This window comes from Mercenaria mercenaria, chromosome 15 (genome assembly GCF_021730395.1).
Source record: "Mercenaria mercenaria strain notata chromosome 15, MADL_Memer_1, whole genome shotgun sequence".
NCBI lineage: Eukaryota > Metazoa > Mollusca > Bivalvia > Venerida > Veneridae > Mercenaria > Mercenaria mercenaria.
The window spans coordinates 53608746-53623897 of NC_069375.1; the positions used below are offsets into that span (position 1 = coordinate 53608746).

Below are 15152 nucleotides of genomic sequence, written 5' to 3' on the forward strand. Positions count from 1 at the left end.
GAGCTTTACAATACCTAAGAATTGCTTTAAGAGTAAGAGCAATAAGACTACATCAAAATCATGCTGGTTACCGACCCGACCAATGAGCATCCTATACAACCAGAACACTTACTTCACATCAAAGAATGAAATTGAAAACAATAATGAGTTATGCAGCATAAAAGCATACTTTTTTAATATTTCCGTATAAATAATGAACTTGGTATTCATTTAGGACTTGATAACAAAGGTTTGATGATTACATAAAAGTCTGCCTGTATTATGTACAGCATTCCTTTTAAAAGTACACCTACAACTATCGTGTTTTCTATGTGTGGCAAGTAACGTTCACATTTTCTGGTACACAGCCCTCTATGTTATTTGTACAAAAAGCTGAAAGACCATAGTGCTGCTTCAGCTCGTTAATGTAAAGCTGTTTCAGAGCTGACTGTGTTGCAGCGCCCTCGCACGGCGTCTCGTACAGGTAGCTTGTGTACTCTGGTTGATAAACAACGGCGTCTTCTGTGGAGAACACACGCACTGAAATAAATACAGACGTAGAAACAACTAACACTCTTTAAATTACAAATCATATTGTGAAGGCGTTTTCTGTCAGTCTGTCTTACCTTTCTGGTTGGTCGGAAAACTAATACATTTGTTTTGTTTTTTAGCTCACCTGAGCAATGCTCAGGTGAGTTTTTCTGATCGCTCGATGTCCGGCGTCTGTCGTCCGTCGTCTGTCGTCTGTCGTCTGTCGTCCGTCGTCTGTCAACATTTAGCTTGTGTATGCGATAGAGGCTGTATTTTTCAATTAATCTTCATGAATATTGGTCAGAATGATAACCTTGATGAAATCTAGGCCGAGTTCGAAAATGGGTCATCTCGGGTCAAAAACTAGGTCACTAGGTCAAATCAAAGAAAAACCTTGTGTATGCGATAGAGGCTGTATTTTTCATTTAATCTTCATGAATATTGGTCAGAATGATAACTTTGATGAAATCTAGGCCAAGTTCGAAAATGGGTCATCTCGAGTCAAAAACTAGGTCACTAGGTCAAATCAAAGAAAAACCTTGTGTATGCGATAGAGGCAGTATTTTTCAATTAATCTTCATGAATATTGGTCAGAATGATAACCTTGATGAAATCTAGGCCGAGTTCGAAAATGGGTCATCTGGGGTCAAAAACTAGGTCACTAGGTCAAATCAAAGAAAAACCTTGTGTATGCGATAGAGGCTGTATTTTTCAATTCTTCTTCATGAATATTGGTCAGAATGATAGCCTTGATGAAATCTAGGCCGAGTTCGAAAATGGGTCATCTTGGGTCAAAAACTAGGTCACTAGGTCAAATCAAAGAAAAACCTTGTGTATGCGATAGAGGCTGTATTTTTCAATTGATCTTCATGAATTTTGGTCAGAATGATTGCCTTGATGAAATCTAGGCCGAGTTCGAAAATGGGTCATCTCGGGTCAAAAACTAGGTCACTAGGTCAAATCAAAGAAAAACCTTGTGTATGCGATAGAGGCGGTATTTTTCAATTGATCTTCATGAAAATTGGTCAGAATGATTACCTTGATGAAATCTAGGCCGAGTTCGAAAATGGGTCATCTGGGGTCAAAAACTAGGTCACTAGGTCATATCACGTAAAAACCTTGTGTATGCTATGGAGGCTGTATTTTTCAATTGATCTTCATGAATTTTGGTCAGAATGATTACCTTGATGAAATTTAGACCAAATTTGAAAATGGGTCATCTGGGTCAAAAACTAGGTCACTAGGTCAAATCAAAGAAAAACCTTGTGTATGCAATAGAGGCTGTATTTTTCAACTGATCTTAATGAAATTTAGCCAGAATTATTACCTTGATAAAATCTAGGCCGAGTTCGAAAATGGGTCATCTGGGATCAAAAACTAGGTCACTAGGTCAAATCGAAGAAAAACATTGTGTATGCAATAGAGGATGTATTTTTCAATTGATCTTCATGAAATTTGGTCAGAGTGATTGCCTTGATGAAATCTAGGTCGATTTTGAATATGGGTTATCTGAGGTCAAAAACTAGGTCACTAGGTCAAATTAAAGAAAAATCTTGTGTATGCGATAGAGACTGTTTTTTTTTCAATTGATTTTTATGAAATTTAGTCAGGTTGATTGCCTTAATGAAATCTAGGTCGCATTTGAATATAGGTCATATGAGGTCAAAAACTAGGTCACTTGGTCAAATCAAAGAAAAAACTTCTGTATGTGATAGAGGCTGTATTTTTCAGTTGATCTTCATGAATTTTGGTCAGAATGATTGCCTTGATAAAATCTAGGTCGAGTTTGAACATGGGTCATCTAGGGTCAAAAACTAGGTCATATCTAAGAAAATGCTTGTTTTATCGCAAGAGACCAATTTTTTGGTCCAATCTTAATGAAAATTGGTCAGAATATTTGTTTCCATGAAATCACTAGGTCAAACATGTTTTACACTGTTATGGAGTGTTTCTTAGGTGAGCGACCTAGGGCCATCTTGGCCCTCTTGTTTACAAAAGCATCTTCTAGTTTTAGGTTACTTTTGATCAATGCATTTTCTCTGTATCTCTGTTATTACACAAGGGATTTGAATCAAACTTAACCCTTATGCTGGACAAGACTGATTTTGCCATTGCAACCCATGTAGATCATGATCAGCTTGCACATCCATGCAGTCTGGTCATGATCTGCATTGTTGGCCATTCAGTCTGTATGTGTTTGGTAAGGACCCCTTTCAGCAGTTAATGGTTACTGTACAAATTGAAAGATGGAAAAGTTCATAATAGAAATTTAGCTGGGTAAGGGTTAAAGTAATTGTCCCACATCATCAAGGTCACCTGCATCTTTTGACAGAAGGGTCAAAACTTGATTAACTATCCCTCTTTTATTTGAAATTTCACGTTAAAGTTTCAGCGCACTTTCACTGTATCATATTAAAACCAAACGGTATTGATTAAAACTTAAAATGTGCAGAGACATTCCAATTATTTGTTTTTGTCAGTGTTGGAGCAAAATGTTGGATAATCTTCCGTTTTGACCTTCTGGTCTAGACGACAACAGATTTTCTGATTGGCTGATGTGGAACATCAAGCATCGTTATAAAGGTTGACTTTCGGGTTAATGGGCCCTTTTACAATTAGGCCTTCTGGGTAGATAACCTGCAGAAGTGTCATTGTTCTAGCGAGGTTAAAAAATGAACAAGCTCATTGAAATAATTGATGTAAGTTTTTATGCCCCCCTTCGAAGGAGAAGGGGTATATTGTTTTGCAGGTGTCGGTTGGTCTGCATGTAGACAAATCCGTTTCTGTATGATAGGGAAGTTGGTCATAACCAGCAGATGACCCTATTGATTTTGAGATTAGTAGGTCAAAGAGCAAGGTCACAGTGACCCAGAACAGTAAAATGGTGTCCAGATGATAACTCAAGAACTCATGAAAGTTGATAGGGAGGTTGGTCATGACCAGCATATGACCCCTATTGATTCTGAGGTCAGTATGTTGAAGGTCAAGTTCACAGAGACCAGGAACAGTTAAACAGTTTCTGGACAATAACTTGAAAACGCTTGGGCTAGTGGTTTATCATGATGTGCAGACGATAAATTGAGAATGCTTGGGCCTAGGATCATGAAACTTTATAGGGAAGTTGATCATGACCAGCAGATGGCCCTATTGATTTTGAGGTCAGTAGACTAAAGGCCCGGGAACAGGTTAACAGTTTCTGAATTATGATTCAAGAACTCTTGGGCCTCGGAACATGAAAGTTGAAAGGGAAGTTGGTCATGACCAGCAGATGACCCTTATTGACTTTGAGGTCAGTAGGTCGAAGTCAAGGTCTCATTAACCCAGAACAGTTAAACCATTTCCAGAGGATAAGTTGAAAATGCTTTGGCCTAGGATCACAAAACTTTATAGGGAAGTTGATCATGACCAGCAGATGACCCTATTGATCTTGAGGTCAAAAGGTCAAAGGTCAAGGTCACATTAACCCAGAACAGTAGAACTTAGTATACATTGACCAAATAGTTTCTGTTTCTTGTGCAGTTATTGAATGCATAAAGGGGGCATTTTGTGTTCTATGAGCTCTTGTTTTTTTAATGGTAAAGTAATTAAATCAGTTTTCTCTGTAAAAAATTATGTGTTTTAGCTGGTCAGATATGATGGACAAAGTTAAATTTAAGGATTTTCCATTTCAACTTTCAGACACAACCAGGTCAAAGCGCGAGAGTCACAGTAACCAGTCCACAGTATATATCGGGTCCACAATATGTAAGTTATAAAACTGCAAAAAATTATTTAACTTACTAATGTTTTTTCCAGGACTTAAAAGGGGCATGGTGCTGCTGGATCAAGAGGGCACTTTTCAGTGGGCTGATCTAACGAAAATTACAATCATTTCAACATTCATTATAGTCAGATATTTATGTCTCTCAAGACAATGTCATACTGTTTTTGCCCCGTCTGTCCGTAACACTTCATTTCCAGTTAATAATTGGAGAACCATTTGACCTACTACCTACAAAACATAATATGGTGGCAGGACTTATAGAGTAGGCAACCGCTATTGTTTTTTGGGTCACTCCATTAAAGGTCACATGAATATGGGAAACCATTTCTAATCAATACTGTGAAATCATTTAATTTCATGGGCATGAAATTTCGTGGTTTTGGTCAGAACAGCAATTTCGTGGGGATATGAATTCGTGGATTACAACTTTTGAACATGAAATGAACGGGAATTTTACTTATTCATTGCGATTACATTACATGGATTGACTCAACCAGGAAATCCACGAAAATTAGTCCCCCATGAATATTAATGATTCCACAGTAACTTGAAAACTATTTGACCCAGAATATTGAAACTTCATAGGATAATTGGACATGCAGAGTATATGACCCCTGTTGATTTTTAGCTCATCTGACCCTTGTTCATTTTTTAGCTCATCAGATTTAAAAAAAAAAAAGATGAGTCACTTGATCGACATCGGCGTTGGCTTTCGCGTTGCCTGGTTAAGTTTTATGTTTAGGTCAGCTTTTCTCCTAAACTATCATTTAGCTATTGCTTAGAAACTTACAACACCTGTTCACCATCAATAGCTGACCCTGTACAGCAAGGAATATAACTTCATAACATAACTCCATCCTGCTTTTTGCAGGAATTATGGCTCCTTTTGGACTAAGAAAATCATGGATACTGTAAAAGCAGAAATTTTTGCAAGGGTTTAATTTTCACAATATCTGCGAGGCCCTACGCAAAAATTAATCCTCATGTAAATATTTACAATTAGTATAATTCTAATTAAAACAGGATACCATTTTTCCAGTTTCAAGAATATTAAACCTTGCAAAGTTACTTAAAATTTCAAATTCGCAAAATGTTTACCTCATGAAAATATGTGTGTTTACAGTATGATAATATTCCGATTATACAGGGACAACACAATCAGATGAGTGTCTGCACCCGCAAGGCAGTGCTCTTGTTAATATCATAGGATCATAGGTCAAGGTTAAAGTGACTGATATTATGAAAACATTTTCTGCTCAGTTTCTTGGAAACCTGTTATTCTACCATTCTTCCCAGGCACATTGTGTGTGGGCAGTGGATGTCCATACATGTGATAAGTTCAAAATTCCAAAACTGGAGGTTTGCCATTTTTCAGCTGGAATTGGGGTCTCAAAACTGGAGATTTTTTATTGACATAAATTAAGCGCGCAGACACAAAAATTAGAGACAAAATCCAACATTTTAGGCCACACAATAATGCATAAGTTTACACCAAAAGAAACAATCCTCATATCTCTTGATTTAAATTTTGATAGAGTTATGCCACTTTTTAACTTACAGTTTTTAGTTAAAAGTTTTATATAATGTCCAATATCTCTGTTACATTCAAAGCTATTGACTATTTTGCCCCTTTTACTGGCAAAGCTTTATTTGCCCCTTTTACTGGCAAAGCTTTAATTCAGAGTCAATCACTGAGAAAAGTCGAGCATGCTGTCTTACAGAAGCTCCCTGTTATTGTTATAACTTTAAAACTTTCTTTTAAACAGATAAAATTTGTTGAAACAAAGTCTGAAATGGTGGTGAACATGCATTAACATTATTCTACTCGAAGACTGAAAAAACCAAAAAAACCCAAAGCTCTGAATTGGTCTGAACACAACTCATAAATTATGTAAATTTTAGGCCTAACCCCACCCACTTTCATATAAAAATACTGATCATTTATGATTTTGACATAAAAAGCAGAAAACAGAAATGCATCAACATGTCTTTACCCTTACCAAATAATGTAGATTGATGTTATCATATAAATGAGTGTGTGTTTTCACCCAATTTTCAATGAAATAAGTACGATTTTAGTAGCAAATTAATTTGGTAAACATTGGAAGAAAATGGCGTACAACTGCATATCTGTGGTGGACGGATAGCTCAGTGGTTTGCACACTGGCCTTCCAATCCTGAGGTCCGGGGTTCGATCCCCGGCAGCTACTCACAAATTTTCAGAAATGCTTTTCAGTGTTTCCCACCCAAGTAGAGGTGTACTGGTCAGGAACCCAGGCAATCCTTGCGTGTATCAGTGCTATACACTGGGCACGTTAAAGAACCAGGCTGTCTTTTCGCAATGAGCCAGGCTAAGTTAGCCGGACAAGCATGTATCTGATTTCTGATCTCTCTGTCGTGGGGGTTTGTCTCACTCTGTCCCTCTGGTCAGATCACTCTGTGTCTGTACCTGTGTGGCTGCACTTGAACTATGTAAAGTGCCTTTGAACGTGAAATTGATCATGAAAAGGGCGCTATATAAATCTGGTATAATAATAATAATAATAATAATAATAAGGGGAAATAACATTCATGTTCTAAAAATAGTAACGGGTTGGATTTTCCAACAATTATTTATGTGATTTTATTACCGAACAAAACTTTTCTTTGAATAATCAAAAATTCATTTCAGCTGGGAATTATTTCTTATGACTGGGAGTTTTTTTTAGTTCAGATTGGTAAAAAATGGAGCCTAATTGGCATCAGTTGAGTGGGTTGATATTCGGCCCCGTGAGACAGGTGGAAAAGGCCCTGCTTGTTTAATCCCTTATCAAAACAATCATGTTTTCAAAATTCACCTGTGAAAAACAACTCTTTCCTCCAGCTACATGTGTGTCAAACATGTATAATACACAACAGTTGGTGACACTTTGATTTACTGTGTAAACATGTTTGGCACTCCTCGGTAATTATCAACCAAGTCATAATACTGATTTTTTTTTTTTTTTTTTGAAAAGCGGGAGAATTATGGTTTTGGTCGGGAGACGGAAGGCAAGGTGAAAAAATCGGGATTTTGACCCTCCCGCACAGGAGATCACATGTATGGGATGACCCTTAGTGATTTGAGGGCTTTAGGTCAAAGGTCAAGGTCACATTACTTGTTACTACAAAAATAACTTCCTGTCAATATTTTGGGAGCAATTTGGCCTGTGAACCTCAAACTTTGCAGGCACATTGTGGGCAGTAGATGAACCAAATGGGCAGTGAATGACCCCTACTGATTTTGAGGTCAGTGGTCAAAGGTTAAGATTACAGTGACTGTTAGTTGAAAAGAAAAGAAAATTCACAATGTAGCCATCTTGATTTTGATGTTTCTTAGTCAAAGGTCACGGTCACATCCATTTGAAGGAAACAGATTTATGTATTTCTAGATGGTGCTGGTCTCTATACTTTTCCACTAAGTAGCTTCAGAATGATTCATAAACTTTATAACAGTTATGCGTCAACTTCCGCTTTCTGCTCAATAACTTGTTTTAGAAGTGACCTTCAAATCAAACTTGGTATATAGGTAGCTTGCATGGAGATGGAATTTGCAATTGCATATGAGGTCAGTAGATTCAAGGTCAAGATCACTGTTGCAAAAAAGTAAAAAAAACAGTTTCCACTCAATAACTAAAGTTTGCAGGGATATATTGAAATAAAACTTGGCCTAGAAAAAAACACAGCTAGGATTATATATAGGGTCGCATGGGTCACGTTAAAGATCAGCATAACTTAATTAATCTTCACACTAAGAAAATTTCACAGTGGTGTAGTGGTTGAGGGGGTTGGTCCAAAAGTTACTTTTTGGTCTGTTGAACGGAAGGGTGTCAGTTCAAATCCCTCTGAGGTCAAAAGTTTTTTTCTTTACTTTAGGTACACTATTGTCAGTATATTTGGCATTTAGATAGTTTTTATCAATGACCTTAAAACAAAGTCTACTCTAATTTATAAACGAAGTCAGCACAACAGCAGTAGATGTAGAGGATATTACATGAGTGTCTTTCATATATTGAATTTATTAAGCAAGTTGAATAATATGATAAAATGCCAGACTCTGCCGAGCATTTTATCAATTTTATTCAGCAAGTTTGATAAATTCAATGTGGAAAGACACAGATGTATTATTCTTTTCATCACATGTTTCACAGTTATTCTACTTTCTAAAACTATTATAAACAAGTCAATTTGATTAACGTTTTCTATACTTTAAATAATGCTGATGTCAAAGATTTATTACACTCCCGCGATGTCAGTCATGTGATAAAAAGATTTAAGAGATAATTCAACATCACACATAATTAAAGATAATTGCGAGTTATATTCAATCAAAATCAAACATTTAAGCAAAATTTTATATACAGTTCAGCCTTTTCAAATGAATTTGATACTGATACTGGTCTTTTTAGCTCACCTGAGCACAAAGTGCTCGGGGTGAGCTATTGTGATCGCTCACTGTCCGGCGTCCGTCCACACTTTCCTTTAAACAACATCTCCTCCTAAACCGCTTGGCAAATTTCATCCAAACTTCACGGAATGTTCCATAGGTGAAGCTCTACAAAAATTGTTCAAAGAATTGAATTCAATGCAGAACTCTGGTTGCCACAGCAACCAAAAGGAAAAACTTTAAAAATCTTCTTCTCAAAAACCAGAAGCCCTAGAGCTTAGATATTTGGTGTGAAGCATTGCCTAGTGGACCTCTACCAAATTTGTTCAAATCGTGACCCCGAGGTTAAAATTGACACCCCAGGGGCCACTTGATTTTACATAGGAAAATCTTTAAAAATCTTCTTCTCAAAAACCAGAAGCCCTAGAGCTTAGATATTTGACATGTAGCATTGCCTAGTGGACCTCTACTAAAGTTGTTCAAATCATGACCCCGGGGTCAAAATTGACCCTGCCCCAGGGGTCACCTGATTTTACATAGATTTCTATAGGAAAATCTTCAAAAAAGTTTGAAAAATAAACCAAAAGGCCTTGAGCTTAGATATTTGACATGTAGCATTGCCTAGTGGACCTCTACAAAAAATTTTCAAATCATGACCCCGGGGTCAAAATTGACCCCGCCCCAGGGGTCACTTGATTTTATATAGGAAAATCTTCAAAAATTTTTAAAAAAATAAACCAGAAGGCCTAGATCTTAGATATTTGACATGTAGCATTGCCTAGCGGACCTTTACGAAATTTGTTCAAATCATGACCCCCGTGATCAAAATTGACCCCGCCCCAGGGGTCACTTGATTTTATATAGGAAAATCTTCAAAAATTTTGTAAAAATAAACCAGAAGGCCTAGGTCTTAGATATTTGACATGTAGCATTGCCTAGTGGACCTCTGCAAAAATTTTTCAATCATGGCCCCCGGGGTCAAATTTGACCCCATCCCAGGGGTCACTTGATTTTATATACGAAAATCTTCAAAAAATTTCTAAAAATAAACCAGAAGGCCTAAATCTTAGATATTTGACATGTAGCATTGCTTAGTAGACCTGTACAAAATTTATTCAAATCATGACCCCCGGGGTCAAATTGACCCTGCCCCATGGGGTTACTTGATTATACATAGAAAAATCTTCAAAATTTTCTAAAAATAAACCAGAAGGCCTAGAGTTTAGATATTTGACATGTAGCATTGCCTAGTGGACCTCTACAAAATTTGTTCAAATCTTGACCCTCCAGGGTCAAATTGACCCAGCCCCAGGGGTTACTTGATTATACATAAGGAAATCTTCATAAATTTGCTAAAAATAAACCAGAAGTCCGAGATCTTAGATATTTGATATGAAACATTGCCTAGTAGACTTCTACAAACTTTGTTCAAATCATTAACCCGGGGGTAAAATTGGCCCTGCCCCAGGGATTACTTGATTGTACATCGGAAAATCTTCTAAACAGTTTCTAAAAATCATCAGTTTGACATTTGAAACATGTAGCTCATATTACTCAGGTGAGCGATCCAGGGTCATCATGACCCTCTTGTTTTGAAACGTCTAAAAGTTTTCATTTAATAATCGGGGATTTTCGGCAACTATAATGTGTTACCACGAGAGTCTACTTTTTGTTATTTTTTCAACTATATTTTGACAACAATGTTCAAGGGGTCCAATTTCAGAAAAGTTGAGAGAGAAAAGACAAAGAGAGTTACCTTTCTTGAGACACTTTGCTCTGCTGTAGAGAAAATAAATCAAGTAGCAGATAATCCTAATCTTATATATGTTGGATTAAAAAAGAGAATTAATATTTTGATTTTTATAGACTATTACTTGATGCAAAGCTTTACAAATAGATGTAAGATTTCATACAAGAGCAATCCGGAAATGGGGTTGCCGGTATCCACGTGCCGGAAGCTCCACACGTGCGCCATGTTCGGAAACTGAAGGACGGTCCAAGTGTGTAATTTTGCAGGCAGGTCATCATACAGATGCGCCCATAATCCGTCCTCCAGCCGTTACATATCCGTGTACCATTCACAGGAACATTTAAATCGTCACAAGGTGTGGCTGAAGTAATAGAATCATTGAAATTATTGAAATACTGAGAAGTTGCTGATCATGTTTGACAAAAATAGCATCCTATGCTTTTTTCTATTGTTGATTGTAAATTGTACCTGCACAGTGAAACGCCGCCCTAATTTTTATATTTAAATTCTTGTCTTTTTGAATGTTCAGATTTCTTCAGTAGAAATTCTTACTTACGTCTTATTTTTACTTGAAATGTACAGTTCGTTTGTAGACCATTTAGCAGTTTAGTTGCCGAATATGTCACTGTATGGTCACCCCAGGTAAACATGAACCCTGGAGAGATATTCGATGTGATATTTAACTCTGTTCCCATCGGGTCTGTAAACACAGGAATAGTCCAGTTGTACTGAACTGTTGATTTTGTAGCGTTAAGAATCACATTGTCGCTACATTCATAAACAACTGGAGGCTGGACGTCTGAAGTGAAATGATATCAGCATTTCAGTACTAAATTCTCAATAACTATATTTTAGACACGAGTTTAGTCACTATTGTGTGAAACTTCCTGTATTTGTATTCCACCTGAATTTCGAGAGAATGATAACAGTCTAATCTACATCTACCAAAACCTGAGCAAAACTATCTTCTAAACTAAACAAACGACTACACATCATATTTCAAGATGTTTGTTAAGGTCATTTGTCCCTGTCATATGGTGTCTAGCCTGGTTTTATCCTGCTGCCTTAGGCATATGGTGCATATGTGGTTTTCCTTTATCATAATAAAAGCAGGAAAGTCTCCATATGACCTGAACCGTGTTTCTGCGACTTAAACAAAAAGACAAACGTACTGTTCCAAGAGACACTTAATCTATCAGCGACATGTCGTATTGCACAAATTAAGTGTTACCGTTGATTATTTAAATACAATAATGTAAACTAGTATTTAGCTATAATCTATTTTCGTATTTCATTTTCAAGACAAATTGAAATAACATTAAAGCTTGTTAGACTTACCAGTCTCACAGAGTTGTCCACTCCACCCCTGAGCACAGTCACACCGGTAGTCACCGAGTAGATTCACGCATGTTGCTCCGTTCATACATGGTGTGCTACTGCAGTGGTTTACAGCTAGTGTTTTGAAAAATACGGTTACATCTCCAGGAGCGTTTTATTTTTGAATTCAGCAACTTTTATTTTACCCCGATATCGCTTGCTAGTATTTTATTTAACATAACTTTGTGAAACTGTTCTTAACATTATTGTTTTAAGGAAGTCTAAAATGTTACTGGGTTAAAAGCTAATGCATGGCCGGTTAGAGTATACTTCCATTAAAGGAAACAGTGAGGATAATTCCGATTTCGTGATTTCTTTCTATGTACAATATGCTTACTTAATTTTGTCGCTTAAATACTATACATTTATGCATTTCAACAATACTTCCTTAATAATATTTAGATGTCATAATTTATGAAATGGAAAAGGCTGTTAGAAACATACATACATATACACTCCGGTGTCTTTCCACTCCATGTGAAATTGTTCTGGCAGAAACGTACAGCGTCACCATTGGTGAGGTTATACAGGGTGTTACAGGTATACATTGCGGCACTACCGTAGTCTGTTGCGGGGTAGGACACAGCGCCATTGTCTATGCTTTCTGGGGCTCCACAGTCCACTCCTGAATAGTAGTACAAGACAATACCATGCAACACTAACAAGTGGGCCTACTGACTATGTAGATCAATGGCTCAAATTAATACAGGTTGCCTATAGTCTATAGGCCATGCGAAAAGGCGAATGCTCATGACTTTACACATTCCATGGTGTAATAGTATGCAACATCTGGTCATATTTGCATTATCAATTAAGGGTGCAGCTACTATAATACAATATGGTTGAAAATCAGGAACAAATATGTTAAGGTGGTAATGAGAGGGGAAGAGGGTCGCATGTAACACTATATATATATATATATATAGCTATTTAAACTGTCTGAGCAAGTCATCACACAATTCGTTCAAGTTTTTCTTCCGCCGGCCAGGGCCATTTTAAGGGCTCAAGGTTTTAGACAAGATGAGTTTTTCTATTATAAACATGTGACCCTCGGGCGGGTCAAATTTTGATCCCAGGGACATGAATGGAACAAACTTGGTGAAGGACGACTATACAAAGCTGCATACCGAATATCTAATCTAAGAATATCTTCAAGCTGCATATCGAATATCTAAGCTCAAGGGCTCGAGGTTTTTGACAAGAGGAGTTTTAAAGTGTATCTTATATAAACAAGCGACCCCAGACGGTGTCATATTTGATTCCAGGGACAACAAACATGGTAAAAGGTCACTACACAAAGCTTCATGCCAATTATCTAAGCTCAGTGCATTACGGTTTTAGCCAAGAAGATTTTTTAAAGTTCCCATTATATGCATATAGAGGAAATGTGACAAAGCCGTTTTGATTAATCAGAACAATTTGAACAGCCTTGGTTATGTTATACGTAAGGACCATTCGCATGAAATTATTTCAAAATCGGACCAGCCGTTTCTGATAAAAATATGTTTAAAGTTCCCGCTATACACATATAAGTAAACGTGGCCACGCCCCTTGGCGGCCATGTTTTTCGACGAATCAATAAAAGAACAATCTTGGGAGAAGGTCAAACAAGGAACGTTCCTGTGAAACTGTTATTAAAGTGGGCTTGCAGCTTCTAACAAGAAAATTTTCGATGTTCCAGTTGTCCTGTTTTTCGAGGATTCTGAATAGTTTGGACAACTTTGAAAGGGGGTCATTCAAGGAACATTTCTGTCAAATATTTTAAATCCAACAAGTGGTTTCTGAGAAGTTGGATTTTTAAATCATTTCTTTTCTGTTGCCACGCCATCCAGAGTTCTGCATTGAATAAAAAAATTGAACTACCTTGATAGAGGACCATCCAAGAAACATCCAGGCCAAGTTTCATCAACTTCAACCAAATGATATTTTAAAGAAAAGTATGGATGGACGAACGGACGGACGGACGGGCGACGTACGATGGACATTAAATGATCATTATAGCTCACCCCGAGCTTTTCATGCTCTGGTGAGTTAAAATGAACTGACCCATTAAAACCTACAAAGGCATTCAAATATAGTTCCAGGCTACAGTTTGTCACTAGAAAGAAAGTTATGTTATTTAAAACGAAAACCGTTTAAATTTTGCTTACTTTCAGTACAGCAGGATCCGTAGTAACCAAAGTCACATGTACAAGGTACAGTTAGGTTTCCTGTAGGAGCCCCATTGTTTTGACAGACTGTATTACAACTCCCCCACTCATATCGTTCGTCTATTGTAGCACAGTCTGTGAAATCGTTACAGTCCTCATAATCGCCAAATGTTACATCACGCTCCCTTACTCTGAAATGTTGGCACAGCAAGTATGGTATAATGGGCTCTATTCTTAGACCGGAATCACGGATTCGGGAATCATACGGTTGTAGTATGTACGTTTACAAACAAGGTAACAAAACATAAACATACAATTTTCAAAGGAAACATTTTTGAGAAAGCTAAATCTGAAAGAAAATGAAAAGTGTATTCATATTTAGTACATAGACGTCTCTATTTTATATCTAGTACCCAAGATGTTTTCTTTATTACATATTCATTTAGTATGTTACAGAACAGTTAAAAAGACGAGTTTACATACAGTTCAAAGGAAAATACTTCCAACATTAATGTAATTGTAATGTGTTATATGTACCAACATACTGTATATCATAAATTTATATTGGCAATAAAGGCACATAAAAAGTCTTAACCTGCAGTGGATGTAATGACGTCACGTAGCTGTATGATATAGATTTACCTAGTCATTGGTTATAATTTTATATGAAAGATACTGAAACCTACCTTTGTCCGAAACACTCCACAGTACATTCTCCCCAAGTTTGCCATTCTTCAAAGGTACAGTTACACTGATCCCAGGTGGGAGCTATAGCCGCGTCACACAGTTCATGTTGCGTTGCCATCATTACTGGTAACAGGTACACCACCGTGAAAAGCATGCTGCAATAATGAAGAAAATGGCTGAAAATGTTTTGAATAAACCAAGAATAGACGGTGCTCTGTTCACAGTATTCTCACACGTTGTGTCGTAAAAAATGCGGACACATTTGTACTTAATAAAATGTATTGGTATATTAAATAAAATAAAAATCTTTCGGTATTTGTATGATTTTATAGAAATAGATCTATATGTTAATAAAACAATGAAAATACTTACATCAAAAATCAAATCTATGGAGAGATGTATAAAATATCCGTATAAAGAAGTGTTAATCAATTATCTATTGAATGATCGAAGTATTCGGACGTCTCATTAAAGGTGTAATATAACGATACTATCTGATTGTTTCAACAT

General features: G+C 36.8%; 1 protein-coding gene across 1 annotated transcript; it reads right to left on the reverse strand.

Moving 5' to 3' along the window:
• Positions 1-158: 158 nt before the first annotated feature.
• On the reverse strand, positions 159-15134 carry LOC123554793 (sushi, von Willebrand factor type A, EGF and pentraxin domain-containing protein 1-like). The gene is made up of 8 exons (XM_045345150.2): positions 15015-15134; positions 14642-14797; positions 13956-14146; positions 12254-12430; positions 11767-11880; positions 10985-11227; positions 10592-10789; positions 159-519 (listed from the first exon to the last, which is right to left on the reverse strand). The coding sequence occupies exons 2-8, from the start codon at positions 14794-14796 to the stop codon at positions 308-310; spliced, it is 1290 nt and encodes a 429-aa protein (XP_045201085.2). The 5' UTR covers position 14797; positions 15015-15134; the 3' UTR covers positions 159-307.
• Between the last annotated feature and the right edge of the window lie 18 nt (positions 15135-15152).